Genomic DNA, 15,423 nt, shown 5'->3' with positions numbered 1-15,423 from the left:
TGGACAAGTGAAGCGATTTAAAGGTTTCAAATGCTTTTGAGATTTTTGAATTTTGAACGACGTCGGGTGCCGCTCGTCTGTTCGGTCAGTTAAAAAGGTGGTGGGAGGGGGGAGGGGGGAACAAAATGGGGGAAAAAAGGTGCAAATTGATATTTGTTCAGCAAGGATGATCATTCTCTTGGAGGAAAAAAAACCCCCAAACAAACAGTGGTATATGTTGTATTAGCATTTTAATTGGACAAAGCAAAGAAAGAAAAAAAAAAACAAAAAAAAAAAGAGAAAACATCGATTACAGTAGCAGAGTCAACAGTTATCAGGGCTGAACAACTTTCTGAACAAAAACAAAAATATATATATAAAGGGCTTGAAAATGTCTGTAGGCACTGCCTAATTAAAAAGTGTTTAGTCAGCTAAAAGAAACCAGCTCTGTAAGGCAACAGTTACGATGTAGGCCTCCCCAAGTCTCTGGCAAAAATGAGCGAGAGTAAAGGTTGAATCCACTCAGTTTCAATATAAAATACTGGGATTTCAATAGATATTAAAAAAAAAAAAAAAAAAAAAAATCAGCTTCGAACATACATATTCACCTTTTAACATTTGAACTCTGTTAGATTTAAGTATGCACTGCATGGCAATGCAGTCTTATCCCTGCCAGGAAGAACTGTGTTCACTGCACCAGTGTCACGTTTAAACAGCGCCACTCTGCTACGTACAATGTTGCCGTTAACCGTTGAATTATCAAAACCGAACTGAAAGCAAAGCACCCACAGTTAACAGTAGCAATTGTTTTTTTTCTTTTTTTTTTTTTGTTCATTTTCTTTTTTTTTTAATGCATACATCGTTTCCAAATGAGTCAATAGATGGTTATTTACACATGGCGAGAAGGATTTGAGGCTGTCAGGGGGAAAAAAGGAGGAAGAAGAAAAGGAATGCAGAAAGGAAACGATCCTGGAAAGCAAATGCGTCTGCCGAGTATGAGAGGGAGGGGGAGGGGGAGGGGGGGGAGCTGTGCAATATTTACCTGCCCTTACGGAGAAACAGCAGTGGTAACAATCCCTGCAATTGATTTTTATCCAATAATTAAATTTAAAAAAAAAACTGAAATAAGTCAGTTCACAAATTAGAGTGGGTTGATTCCAACGCAAGAAGAAGAAGAAGAAAAAAAAAATCCACCTTTTAGTGGCCGTCAAAGAAACGATGTGAAAATGGAAGAATTTGTAAAACCCTGGGGGACAAATAAAAACATTTCAAAAGTTTCTTCTTTACATTTTTGTACTCATTTACAGTTGACTTAAAAAGGTAAGAGCCCTGGCCAGTCTTTCCCCACCACTAGTGGGCGCTCCCCGGCTCGCGTTACCCCACCCCTCCCCCGCCCAGTTCCCCCCCAATGAGAATCCATTTACATTTCACAGATGTCGACCTTCCCCCCGTTAGGTTCCACATCCCGTTAAGAGTCTTTAAGTCCTGCCGCAAACCGGGAAGGAGGAGTCTAAACATCCCCCGCCCACACACAGGGCGCCGTGCAGCCAATCAAACGGGCCGGATCGCTGACAAACCTCCCGCCCTGCCCACCTATCAGTGCGTGGGGTATCCTGTGGCTCCCATACCGGGCTGGTTGGCTAGCATACTCCCATTCAATCCCTGTGTGGGCTCCATTACCCCACCGTTACTGATGGCGCTCATGCCAGTCCACCCAGCACTGGCCGGTAAGTGACTGCAAAAGAAGAGGAACAGAGAGAGAGAGAGAGAGAGAGGCAGAGAAAGACAAAATGCCAGCAGGTTAGAAGTGACGAGGCGAAAGGGAGCTAACAGGACGCTGTGCACTGGAGTTACTGGAATTTAAAACAGGCTATAGAGACAGGAAGGTGAAGGTGAGGAAGGCTGGATTAATAAAAACAAACAGAAAAAAAAAGCTTGCAACAAAATTAAACAGAAGTCCAGAAAGAGAAGGTTTCACTGGATGGGTGGACAAGCAGACAAAAAGCAAACGGGCTTAAAGCTGTAAAATGTAACCCTTATAAGAAATAGATTTATGGTTTTTGAAACTGCTGCTTTGTCGTGACAGTACGGTATGAGATCACCTTTTAAAAAAATACAATTATATATATATATATAAAGAAGCTTCTCTACCTTCTCCCAGTACCAACTACAAACAACCAATCAGAGCCAGGAGGCGGATCTTAGCGCTGTCAATCACTTTCCGTATAGCATGACAGCCAACAAATTGTTTTCCTACAGCTAAGTTGTTTGTCTGCCATTCAGCAGCGGATACATTAAGTTGATTGACAGCATCAAGACCCTCCCCCTGGTTCTGATTGGTTGTTTTTGGTCGGGAGCGGTGCATTCATCGCTCTGGGAGGAGGTGGAGGAGATATTTTCTTTTCACAGATTATCCATTTCATATTATACTGTCACAACGTATTGACAGTTTTAGTAAATACATAAACATTCTTACAGAAGTTACAAACTACAGCTTTAAAACGCCAAGTTAAATAATCCGCTCCATCGCCGCAGTCCTGACAAACATGGCCTCTTTTCACACCATGAGGAAGTCTTCAGCCGGCGCGCCTCACTCAAACGAGATCAGGTTAAATCCCATCCACCGGAAAGTAAAGCTATTATTAAACGTTCAAGAGATTTTTACTTCAAGTTTCAAGTGGAAACAGATTTGCACAGGAACTTAAATATTTCTATTCACCTTCGAGTGGGATCAATTAATACAAGCTTAGACTTTCAGCTTCTCCTTTATTATTGTCGAGTGCACAAGGCACTGCACATAGGACATCTAAAAACACAAAACTCCATGACATTCATATTCAGACCAAGTCAGGGAAAGAAAAAAAAAAAAAAAAACATAGCAATGAAATAAAGAAATGAATGGTATGAATGGACATAAACAACAACAACAGCTTTAAAGGACAGTCCTGACTAACAAGAATTATTTTAAACTCTCGTCAAGTTGCATGATAAATCTTTTTTCATTTCTATTTTTAAGCTGTTTTCTTAGAATTTAGTTGTGGGGACAAAGTGGGGGCGGGGGGGAGAAGCAAAATTGGAACTGAAACATTTTTGGAATAAACTTATAGAAAGAGAAAGTGATGAGCTGTCCACAGGGAGCAGGGCTACAACACGAACGTGTTCAGGCGGGTTAGATCTCAGTTCAGACGGGGGTCGAGGTGTGTGCTCGATTCTTAATCTTCTAAAAAAAAAAAAGGTGAGGAAGGGAAGTCAAGAGGGAGCAGGGGAGGTGTCGGGTGATACTGCTCCCTCTTGTGGCCAGAGCTGGTTCTTGCTTGAAGGTGAAGTCCTGTGGTTGCTGAAGTAGGAGAAGGCGGTGAAGAGCAGCCCCCGCTGCCCACCGTGCTACTTACTTAAAGCCCTGCTGGTTCCAGGCCTGGCCGTAGACGCCGTAGGTGGGGACCTGCCACCCGTTGGGGACGTACTGGCTGATCTGGGGCCCGTTGCCGTACCACTGGCCCCACTGGTTGTAGGGCTGGGCTGCGGCGAAGCCAATCTTGTTCTGCTTCAGGGGTTAAAAGCGGACAAGGACGTCTTGAGTGCGGATTCCTGCAGCACTCCAAACATCCACACACTTCCTACAGCAGGGTTTCTGCCAACTCAAGTAAAAATCTCTTTAAGGCATTTATGAATGGACATTAAGACGCACTCCACCACAGAAATGTACGAACTTTGTCCAGACACCTGGAAATACATTTGCATTTATCCTTGATAGACACAAAAACAGCTACCTAGTTAGCAACGGTATGTTGGCAGCGAGTTACATAAAGCTTCAATAACCCACAAAAAAATAAAAATCTGGAAAACACAGAAATAGTCTACACAACCAAAAAGCATGCACTTTCTGAAGAGCACGTTTCCTGCTCGTACAGCGTGTAAAACCAGCTGACCAAACATGCTGGAGACCAGCTTGGGTTGCTAGGTGACGGGGTTGTTGCTAGGGGAGGGGCAGTGTCTGCTGATTTGTAACGTTGCATCCTTGGAGGTTTTTGAAATGGCTCTTTTTTTAAGACACCAAACAACATTAACTTATTGCCAAAAGTTGGTGGGGGGTTTTGTAAGATGTTTTAGGAGCAGTAGAAACACACATGGACATACCAAAACATTTGCAAAATGTGAAATAGGCATGACACTTCCCCTTTAAGGGTGCCGAGACATCCTGTACATTTCTGTTTATGTTTTGTTACTTAAGAAAATAAAATTTAAACATCTAAATTGGAACCCTGTAAGGGTTTTCTAGTACAACTGAAACGAACATTTTCACTTCGTAGCCAGTGAGAATTCAAGAATAATACGTAGCGGTAATTTATAACAAGCATCTCAAGCCATTTTACAGGGCAAATGAGTCCAATTTTTATCCAGTCTAATTCAAGCCAAAGTTGTCTTATTTAGCCCAATTCAAATGCAGTTTGATTCAGAATTACATCCAACAACAAAACAAAGTCAATCCAATCTATTTAAACGCTGAATTGACACATACAGCAGAGTTAGGTTTCGAGCAATCTTTTGTTTCATCGACACGTCCGACTGGATTTGCGTTAAAGGAGCAGTATTATGCATTTTCCAGCCACATACTGTCATTTTATAGCACAGTCAAGTAACTATGTTACCTACAGTTGTTATAATGATTCTAAATGTATATCAAATATGACTTAAAATAAATTTCATTTCATAATTAAACGCCTTGAAATAGGACGTATGTCTTTAAAAATCTCTTGCTCTTTTTGAAACTCCGCCTTCAGGAAGTCATCACAACATGGCTCCTCTATTCACCTTTGATCAATGTTTTGGATAAAAACATTGATATAATCTCAGCTGATGTGTAGATCCACCAGGTGTTTGCTAATTGCTGCAGGCTAGTCTGAAGGAGCTGAGTAGGAGAGCTGAATGGTTGCCATGGGAGATTCAAGGATTTCTCAAACATGTATGACATAATCAAGGCAACACTCTGTAGGTATGTTTTTGATGAAGGAATATCATAACATGACATTAAGCTGAAAAAAGTCTATTTTACATGATACTGGCCCTTGAAATTTTATACAACCAGAGACTTGACCCTGAGAAAAACTGTGGAGGGAGCTAAAGCCTTTCATGCTGGAAAAACAGCAACAATGAAGTCATGATGGTTTTTTGTCCTTTTTCTTTTCCAATCTGTTTCTCTTAAATTTCCAATGTAAACTGAAGAAGGAAACAAGAAACAAAGTTGGACTACAATTGCGGTGAAGAACCTTCAGAATTAAACATTTGAACTTTTGATGTTAATCCTGATGCTGCCACCTCCTGGTGTGATGTGGATATTACAGTGTCCTGCAAACTGTAGATGCTGGGTTTATTTTTTTTTTGGGGGGGGGGGGGTTAAACCCACAGGAAAAAATATCAGTTTGTACAAATATAAAATTGCTGAACTTGTATGCCAATATCAAATTGGGCAAAAAAATAAACTGACAGGAAAACATGGAGCGGATAAAACCAGAGCCAGTTTAACCCCACAACTGCACGGCTCATAAGTGCTAGTCCTGTTACTGTAAATACTAGCTTGTGTCCAACATCACATACAGTGACTGATTACACAGACATTGACCACAATAATCACTGCTTACGCCAAAGGAACAAGGTAAATTTAGACCGTCAGTCCATACTGTGGCTGCAAACAAATCGTCCACTAACAGACGCTGCCCATCTGCAGCAGCCTTACCTGGGGCATGGACACCTGCTGCATGGAGTTCATCATGTCTGGCGTCTCTTTACCCCAGTAGCACTTCACCATGTGGCCCTCGATTGAAGAACCATTGACGGAGACGATGGCATGGGCCGCTGATTCGTGGGAGTTAAACCTAAACACAAAACAGTTGGACAAATGGAAAAGCCGTTTGGATAAATGCTTATTCACTAAGGATAAAAAAAATAAATAATAATAATAAAAAAAACAAGAAGTCACAGAGATCAGAAAGGCCAAATGCTCTCAGTCAGAACAGAGACACTGCTTTGTATACAACTAATCGGTCCAAGCTGCAGCAGAAACCTGAAAAACCTGTTCTAGGTCTCATTTGGAAAAAGCTGTAATAAAGTATCGTCTCTCCGCTTGGAGAGCTGTCTACATTGTAGAGTGTAGAACCTCTTCTACATTCTCCTAAACTCCACATACCTCACAAATGAATAGCCTTTATCTGGAAAAACTCTGACTTCCATGATCTGTCCGAATGGGGAGAAGGTCTGTCTCATCAGTTGCTCTGGAAACGAAGCAGAAAGGAGCATCAATGACTCAGATCTGGGGGTCAAAGGGTTATGAAATAATCACTAACTGGGGTCTAGATAAACTGTATTCATTGGTGTAAATTGTTTTAGTTTCTAGATGCTCCCAAAATGTTAGTGATGTCATTTCCTCAGACTTGTTTAACTTGAAGTTTTCCTGGTTTATTTTTATATTCTTGTTTCAAACAGCATTTTGTCAGGATGCGCTGATTTTATTTTATTTTTTAAATAATGAATTTGATTAAACTAGCTTTTAATCGGGGATTGCAGCTCTAATTTAACGACCAGGATAGATGTTGGTTTCCCAAGCGGAGTAGCTCAAATTCAAAAGGGAAATTAAATGTTTCAACTCATTAATTCAAGATTGTTCAAAGAATTATTGTAAATGGTGAAAACTCTGGGAAGGAAAGATCTCCTGTAGCAGTCTGTATTACAACTAATTTGAAAAGGCCTCTAACTAAAGACAATGTTTTTCTACAATAGTCTCATAAGAGACTGAAAAAGGCCCCTTATTAAAAATACATAAGACCTCTGGAAAAAGAAAAAAAAACTAATTCTGACATTAAAAGTGATAATTCTGAGAAAATTTTCTTTCTTCTTTAGTGGCCCTAAACCTCTTCTACATTCTCCTAAACATAAAGAAGTAACTTAAATATCCATATTCAAAAAGTATTTTTAAATACCTCTTTGGACTTTATATGAGGATTTTTTTCTTACAAATTACCAACAGGAAAATCAAACAAATCTTATTTTAAGATAAACTGGGCACCGCTGCACCGATTCGTTCTGCATAGATCAGGATAAAGTCGCAGAATTTTATGTTATCATGATCACAGCTGATCTACAGATCGCTCTTCATCATTCTGAAAAACTTCTGAATTTGAATTGTGATGCACCACAAATATACAACTTGTTGACATATAATAAGAGATATTAGTGCGCAGAAGAGCTTTATTTTGACCAGTATCAATTTACAAACACATAAAAAACTCAATCTGATGAGTCTTGCTTGTCAAAGCTCTTCAAAAACGTGAACAAGATTGATTAAAACATCGTCTACAAAGCATAAACTATGGAGATTATAGCCACAACTTTACTCCCAGTGTGAATTGCTACTAAAAAGAAAAAAACGGCAGTGACATAAACTGTGGTGTTTGCCCACCTGTGAGTCCTGTGCTGACCCCACCACAATATACGGTGCAGTTACTGGGGCTGGACTGGCTCATGACGTCATCAAAGGATAGGTGCTTGGAGTTATCTGGCGGGGCGTATGTCACACGTTACTGATAATCCGCCGGTTCAACACAGCAGGTGATCCGAAACGGAACGACAAAATGCACTAACTCTCATAGGTGGCCTTGGGAGCAGGGGGCTTTCTTGTGGCCCAGTTGGTCCGTATCTGTCTGCCCCCTAACCACTGACCCCCCATGTGCTGGATGGCATTCTCTGCATCCTGGAAGGAACAAATAATCAGATTATCCACTAGAGTTGCAACCAACACAAACTCAGGGTTCGTGCAAGTTTCAGAAAGTCATATTTAAGACTTTTTAGTACCAGTCTGAATGAAATTTAAGAGCGAAGAAAAGCCATAAATACAGGGGATGGTTGGAGGCTCTTATGGGCAATGCATTTTACATTCTAATCAACATTTAACACTAGAACTGGAAGACATTTTAAATATCCAAAATAATTAAACAGAAACAACAAATAAAATGAATTATGAAGCTTCTAAACAAAATCGTCCTTCAAAAAAAAGGACAATTTTGTCCATAGTACCAGACTGAGAACTTCAACCAATCAGTTTTTGGTAGAAAGAGCAAAAAACTATAAACCATGCAAATGGAAATAGAGCTCGTTTTAATTTATCCTGGTATTTAATGGATTTATTGCAACAGGCCTAACCTTGCTTACCACAAAGTTTTGTATAACAGCTTTGCTCGGGTACATTTTATTAGTTTAACAACAACGCTGACAATCTACAGTGGTAATAACAACACAATAGTGATTTCTTACCCATTTATTGAAGAAAGACACAAAGCCGTAGCCTTTAGATTTCCCCGTAGCCATATCTTTCACGACGCGAGCATCCCTGTTGACAAAGAACACAACCCCTTAACAAACCTGGAGCAGGCACTGCACACCACTGTTGCACACATAAACCACAAAAAAACGACAAAACTATATGTGGAACATTAGTTATTTATTGTAACAATGCTTCTTGGCAATAAAAGCTCATTTTCACCAAATGGTGCAGCATTAGTGGGTGGAGCAGCAGAGAGTGAGGGCTGCTCCGGTTACAAATCTCAATCAATCGACTCTTGTTGGGTTTTATTTGCTGGATTAGATTGAAGTTTAAAGGGGCAGTGTTGTGTGTTTTCCACATAATGCATACGTTATGTGGAAAATTATACATTATGGTATCATAAGTAACCATGCAACATGTTACCTTCATTTGTTATAACTTTACTTCCTATTTTAACTCTGTCTCTTGAAGAAGCTCCTGCTCTTCCTGAAGCTTCGCCTTCAGGAAGTCATCACAACATGGCTCCTCTATTAACCCTTTAACAATGTTTCTACCAGCATTGCACTGAGAAGTAATGCACTCAGAAGATTTCCAGTTCCTTCAGATATTTGCTCATTTTTGCTGGCTAGTCTGAAGGAGCTGATTGGGGAAAGGCTGATCTGGAAGGTGGAAGCTTGGAAACTGCAGGTGCGAGGAGGAACTGCACCTCCAAGGCGGAGCTAGGTCCCATCAAGCATTTTGTACAGCTGAATCGTCGCCACGGAGATTCAGGGATTTCTTAAACATTCATGGAAGAATCAAGGAAACGCTCCTGCTATGATTTTGATGAGGGAATAACATTATAACTCTGTGTAAAGCTAAAATAAAAACACACACACAAAAAAAAAACTTTCAAGACATGATAGTAAAACAACTAATTTATTCAGTAGTGTTGCCTCTCCTCCTGATGGTGGTCACACACTGCTGTGGAACAACATCCCATTCTTCAATTAGCATTTCCACCAGTTGCCCAGCATGGGGCGCTGGTCTTCCTGACATGAGCAGAGATGCTTGATGGTGTTAAGGTCATTCCACCCTCTTTGGTCCCAAGTTATGGAGATAATCTCTGATAAAACTCCCTCTGTGAGTCACTTTGGTCCCCGAGAGTGGAGATAAACGATTGGCACTGGCTGCAAAATCTCATTCCTGTCTCTCTCAGCACCGGGACTTCCTCTAATGACGACCGACCTTGTTTTTCCAGTTAGGCAGATGCTAATCTACACCATCACACTGCCTACGTTATAAGACGTTTGTCGATGGCAAGATGGATTTCATAGGTTTTTAATGGGAACAAGGCACATACTCATTTTCCTTACAAGTGTGACACCAGTTAGGGGTGGAATAAACTGGCTTTCCAAAGGTACAAGGCTTATCACAAACCCAACCAATTTTTATGAAATCCCCCAACTCTACCAAGAAGAGTGACCAATTATATAAAGATAAGTGCTCAAGGTGTGACCAGCTGACCAACATTTATTCCAGTATTTGTGAGGGTGGATGTATAAATTTGAGAGTATAGGCCTGTCATGATTACAAATCCCAAAAATGATTGTGATAAATGACAATATTGTTGTTTTGAGACCATTTTTAAGTAATGTAATAATAATGGTATAAACAACAAAAGTTTGCCCTCTCAAAGATCAGCAAACTTTAATTTTGTAAACATTTAACACTGGAACTGGAAGATTTTTTTTTAAATTAAAAATAACTAAAAACAATAAAGAAAACAGAAATAAAAACCACACACAACCAAAACCAGAAATGAAGTAGATTATGAAGTCTCTAAGCAAAATTGGCTTTCTTTTTTTATATATATAAATATATATATTAAAAATGTTTTTAAAATAAACTCCTTTTAGTCCATCTATTAAATTGTAATTTGTTGCAACAGATTTATTTGAATATATCCAAATTATACATACTGTTTAAACATGCATGTGTAATTTGGACTCTGCTTGGGTTTAAATTAAAAAAAATTCTGAATTGTGTGGGGTTTTTTTAAATCTCAAATACAAGTTATATTAGCTGGGAAGGAAGAAATGCTGTGCTGCTTTCTGGCGTTAGAGCAGTCTGTCCCTCAGTAGATTTCTATAAAACCCACAATCAATTTCAGGCTCCGTACTTACGATATCCTGCCAAAAGGGGCAAAGGCAGCTTTGACGTCTTCTGTTGTTATTTCTGGACTGAGGTCTCCGACAAAGACATGAAAGTGATCTGGAAGGGCAAAATGGTTTAGAGGTTAGTCCTTCTAGCTTCCACACATATCGAGTTTCTCCACAGAACAACATAAATACTAGATAATCTGGTCACAACAAAACAATTTTTTGGAGTCATTATTAGTAGTTACTTACTACTTGTGTCTTTTTTCTGGCTGGATGGTGTTGTGGCCCAGTTGACTTTGACCTCCTGCAGACAGCAGAGAGCACAAGGCGGGGCGTGTTTAAATAAAATGTAAATAAATGACATTACATTAAAGATGGACAAAAACAATTCAATTTGAACACGCCTTGGAACTTCAAGAAGCTCTTACCGGAATAAAATGTTAACCGTCTACTTCACTGTTCTTACCAACTCATATTACACCAAATTACATCAAAATCATTTTGGACAGATCCAACCTGACAGGTTTGGATGCAACACTCATAATTCAAACAAACAGAACAGATTCACGCGTTCTGTATGACGTATCTAGATTTCATTTCTCTTTTGGAAAGCCCACAGACCCGACTCCCCATCCCCACTCACCCTGTAGATACGATAGCTTACCTTACCCAATATTTTCCTTCCATTCATGGCCGCCAATGAGGCAGCAGCATGCCTGTGATCATAGAACTCCACAAAGCAGTATGGATCATTTCCAGCCGTCTGTCAATAGTAAAATAATACTAATCATAAGTTAACAGTTTAATTATGTGTAAAACACACCACACTGCTGCCTGGTGTGTCAGTGATGAGTTTATACTAGAGATGCACCAAGAAATCAGCCGCTGACAAAAAACGATCAATCTGACCCTGAATGGTGATCAACCCGTTAGAATATTTTTGAAATCCTATTGTTTTTCTAAGCAGTAAATGCACCACACCAACGTATCCATGCTGCACTGACAACCCTACTCAGTGTAGAAGTTTTTAACTGTGAGAGATTCATTATTTGCAGCATCAGTAGCCGTGTTTTTCCATTAAACTTAAAATTGCACCATCTGACATTTGGAAAATAAATTTGCTTAATGGAAACACGGCAATTCAAAACAAACTCACATTTCTCAATTTAAAGTTTTGGCGTTAGGATGAGGTGGTTGTTTTTTTGTTTTTTTTTATGTATACTGTTTAATGGAAATACTGAAGTTGCGAAATTGTGTTTTTTTATGACTTTAGCAGAATATCAACAAACTTTTGTAAAGGCAACAAAGCTAGTGATTTATTTGAGTTGGAGGGAGATACCAGCTGATAAAAGGAAAAGTCAACGTGCTGCAACACAGGTGCTCCGTTTTATCAATATGAAAGGAACGGTCCTATTTGTCATGAAACAAACAACATTTAGGATCTTGCCAGTGTTTTGGAAACCTGGCGGTTGAGAGTCCACCAGCTGTATAGGAAATACACACTGAGAATTAAGTTTACAGTTAGTAAGGCTAACCATGGCTATAAGGAATTATAGCCGTGGTTAGCTATAATTTGCAGAGCTGCGTAACACCAGCACACATTGGGTGATTGTTCCCTCTGCTCCACATACCAGTAATGACTCATTACAGAAATGCTGAAATCAGTAATAGTTGTATTATGTGTGTTTAATAGCCTGAAAGTTGTTCCTGTATTTTGATACACAGAGACAGTTTTGCACATGTATAAAACAATGATTTATTTCATAATGAGCGTTATGTAATTGTTAAAAGGTTTAACTTATCAGGAATTGAAAACAATGGTGTGTTAAATGAAACGGAATGGGCTAAAATCGGTGCCAGCAGATCATAGTTGCAAAAGGTCAAAGTCGGAAATCGGCCTCAGGTGCACCTCTAGTATATGATGTTTTATGGATATCATGTGAGCAACATTTTGGACAGGAGATCTCAACACATGGGATGGAAAAAGTCACTTACATCATTGATCATTTTACAGCTCTTACAAGGTCCTATCTGTTGGAAGACTTGTAGAATGAGGGGCTCGGTGACATCCCTGGACAGATTTCCTACATACCTACAAGCAAAGACAGACAGAGAGATGGGCGAACTGAGTCCCTGTCAAACAGGAAGTAGCACGCAAACAAAGGCTAGTTCGCCGGGGTAGCCACAGACACGGCAATTTCAGATTTCAAAAGAAAAATAACAAAAATGGGGCGCTATTAAACTAAACGTTAGTTTATGTTTCCACAAGCGACTGGTGAAACGGTCACCCCGGCAGTCAGGGGTGTCCGGTGCGGTCTGTGAGCGCGTTGACGTGGCTCGTCTGCCAGCTAGCTAGGCTAAAGATCTCGCTAACCGGTTCAAACAGGCCTCGGTTAAGTTATGGCTCAAACTATACTTTCTAAAATCTCCTTACAGTCCACACACGTCTTATCTACCCTCTTCAGACACCACAGTGGATGTAAACATGGATATGTTTTAAATAACTAAAATAAAACGGATGTCCCATCTTTAGCTAATTGCAGCAGTGCCTAGCTAGCCACTCAGTTTCGATTTAAAGTGAGTTACCGATCCGTTTATTTACACTGGAAAATAAAATCTTAATTGTGTGCGCCGAAAAATTTTAATTTGTGACTTTTTGTATGGCATGCCTGATGTGAGATAATAAACAAAGGAAAAAAACGTATTGCCAGTCAAATGACAAAGGTTTACAGCTTCCTAATTGTAACAACGTGGAAACATTTTTGCAGTAACTAGACGAAGCCTGAGCATTCCAGGACATAGACAAGGCCACAGTTACTCACAGGGTTCTAGGTTGTTCGTCGTCCATCGTCGGGGTTCAGTGGTCGAGTCCTCGAGGGGGCTTTATTCCAATGACATACAACAGGTCTGGACTGAACCCGAGAGACCAGGGGCTATATCTTCCGTTCAATGAGAAATCCGTCTCCGACTCAGGTCTCCCACACGCAGCATACAGCCCCCTCTCCGTCTGAGACAAACAATAGGAAGTTGAAGATGGCGGAGGAACGGCGTCAGCAGCGTCAGCCTAGCAGCGCGCTGAAATGAAGCTAAAATCGAAAACCCACACAAAGATGTGCCTTCCCTTCACATCTGTTCGGTGGCCACTGTAATTTCACACCCGGTTACCACTCACAAGGTGAAACTGTGCCATTAATTGTTTCCCATGATTTATGGTATTTTTTTATTTTTATATCCAGACAAAAAAAGAAAAGGCGCTTTCAAGTCACGGTTGTTGGATTTGTGTGTCCTGTACATATTTTTCGAAATGAAGCGTTTTTCTGCAACATAGCAAAACCATGATTCTATGTAAAGAAAAAAAAAAAACAAGAAAAACACGTGCGCCGCCCGGGAATCGAACCCGGGTCGCAAGAATGGGAATCTTGCATGATACCACTACACCAGCGGCGCCGTCTGCTCCAACGTCACAACAAAGAGTATCCATCCTGAACATCCGGAATGGTGGTTCTGTTGTGTTGTTTCAGGTTACTGCTCCAACTAATGACTGAATTTGATTTGTGCTTTTTTATAGTCATTATAAAGCTGACACATTAAAACTTTTTTAATTTTCACAGAAATTTTTGGAAAAATATTAATCTAATACAATTATTAAAAGAACTTAGTAGCTGTCTGTATTGTTCTTGATTGATCAATTTGTTTTCCTGGCATGAAACATGTTAACATGTTCGTGTGTATCGTGCATGTTTGCCAGGGTTGCCAGTAATTATGGAGGGTCCTGTAATTTTAGGAACTCTATCAATTGATAACAGAACATTATATGATACCGGGGGAAAGTCCTTCAGCACCAGTGTTAAGATAAGTCAAGACAAGTTAGGATCAGAGCTATAAAGTAACTGATCATGAGGCATAACAGAGAAATACGGTATCAGAAAGAAACTTAAATTGAGCAATTTATTTTCTTTAACAAGTCAATATCAATATACTTAAGGGTTGTAATTGTTACTTCTGTAGACTGTTTTTCTTTTTTATTCATTTGAGATCCACCAATAAATCAGAGCGTTTCAAGAATTGCTCATGGAGTAGCTCTTCGGTAGTTCTGAATTCAGGAGTTCAATTCCAGTATTGCTTTGTACTTATCCATATCTATCGTTGCAGAAGAAAGATAATCATCCCTGCTCCATGATAGTACCACTACCGTGTTTGACAGTGAAACCACTGCAGTGTTTGGTGTGCATGTATTAGTCCAAGCACACAATACTTTGCATAATAGGCCAAAAAATTTGGTTTGATCTAATCTTAGTATATTCTTCCACATGTTTGCTGTAGTACTTTTATAGAAAACCTTAAATGGTTTCATGCCCAAAGTCAGTCCTCGAGGGCCGGCATCCTGCATGTTTTAATTCTCTCCCTGGGGGTAACAACCTTTTCAGAATGTCAATGTTCTTCTTAGGCCATCTAACGAGCCATCATTTGATCCAGGTGCATTAAACCAGGGAGAGAACTAAAACATCCAGGATGCCGGCCCTCGAGGACCGACTTTGGGCACCACTGATTAGGTGATCTTTCTTAAAGGCTATATTTACAGAGTGATTGTCTGATTGTTATCCTGTCAGAATCTTCTTTCCAGTTAATATATTTGCACAAAAATTTTAAACCCATGTCTTATTACACTTCACAATGCTGTATGGTGTTGTTCTATTACATAAATCCCCACTAAAATATATTGACGTTTGCAACTGACGTGTGACAAAAAAAACTGGAAAAACATTATTTATTTTTATTTTTGTGTATGTTACATTGTCAACAGGTTATGAACAGTAATCTTTCTGAAATTCCAAATTACGTAGTTGGTATTGGAGATGGCTTGAGTCGACGCATATATTATTGTTAACAAACCTTGATTGCGCTCTGAGAAAAGTCCATCCATTGAGATGAAAACATGAGCAAATTTTATGTTGGAAAACTGAAATTTGAAAACCAATGTGCAAATAA

At 39.7% G+C, this 15,423-nt stretch overlaps 1 protein-coding gene and 1 non-coding gene across 3 annotated transcripts; both read right to left on the bottom strand.

Annotated features, from left to right (window-relative positions):
• Positions 1-211: 211 nt before the first annotated feature.
• On the bottom strand, positions 212-13,468 carry LOC116729751 (nucleolysin TIA-1-like). Of its 2 annotated transcripts, none has more exons than XM_032578482.1 (12): positions 13,257-13,468; positions 12,430-12,526; positions 11,099-11,197; positions 10,684-10,738; positions 10,459-10,546; positions 8,284-8,359; positions 7,615-7,723; positions 7,433-7,528; positions 6,164-6,248; positions 5,714-5,852; positions 3,372-3,523; positions 212-1,714 (listed from the first exon to the last, which is right to left on the bottom strand). In XM_032578482.1, exons 1-12 carry the CDS (start codon positions 13,280-13,282, stop codon positions 1,576-1,578), a joined length of 1,161 nt encoding a protein of 386 aa, XP_032434373.1. In that variant the 5' UTR covers positions 13,283-13,468; the 3' UTR covers positions 212-1,575. The 2 variants fall into 2 exon arrangements, with proteins under 2 accessions (XP_032434373.1, XP_032434374.1); XM_032578483.1 differs by having other exon boundaries at positions 3,372-3,520.
• Positions 13,469-13,810: 342 nt separating this feature from the next.
• Positions 13,811-13,881, bottom strand: trnag-ccc (transfer RNA glycine (anticodon CCC)). Its single transcript has one exon. It is a non-coding gene; the product is annotated as a tRNA-Gly (tRNA).
• Positions 13,882-15,423: the final 1,542 nt, after the last annotated feature.

This window comes from Xiphophorus hellerii, chromosome 12 (genome assembly GCF_003331165.1).
Source record: "Xiphophorus hellerii strain 12219 chromosome 12, Xiphophorus_hellerii-4.1, whole genome shotgun sequence".
NCBI classification, from domain to species: domain Eukaryota; kingdom Metazoa; phylum Chordata; class Actinopteri; order Cyprinodontiformes; family Poeciliidae; genus Xiphophorus; species Xiphophorus hellerii.
Note: the sequence above shows the minus strand (reverse complement) of the source record. Positions and strands in the feature narration are given on the sequence as shown.

Coding starts and splice junctions, on each gene's coding strand:
- LOC116729751 (XM_032578482.1), bottom strand. CDS start 13,282: ATGGACGACGAACAACCTAGAACCCT. Junction 7,529..7,614: donor TCCCAAGGCCACCTATGAGA/GTTAGTGCATTT, acceptor ACGCCCCGCCAG/ATAACTCCAAGCACCTATCC. Junction 1,715..3,371: donor TGGAACCAGCAGGGCTTTAA/GTAAGTAGCACG, acceptor CTTCTTTTGCAG/TCACTTACCGGCCAGTGCTG.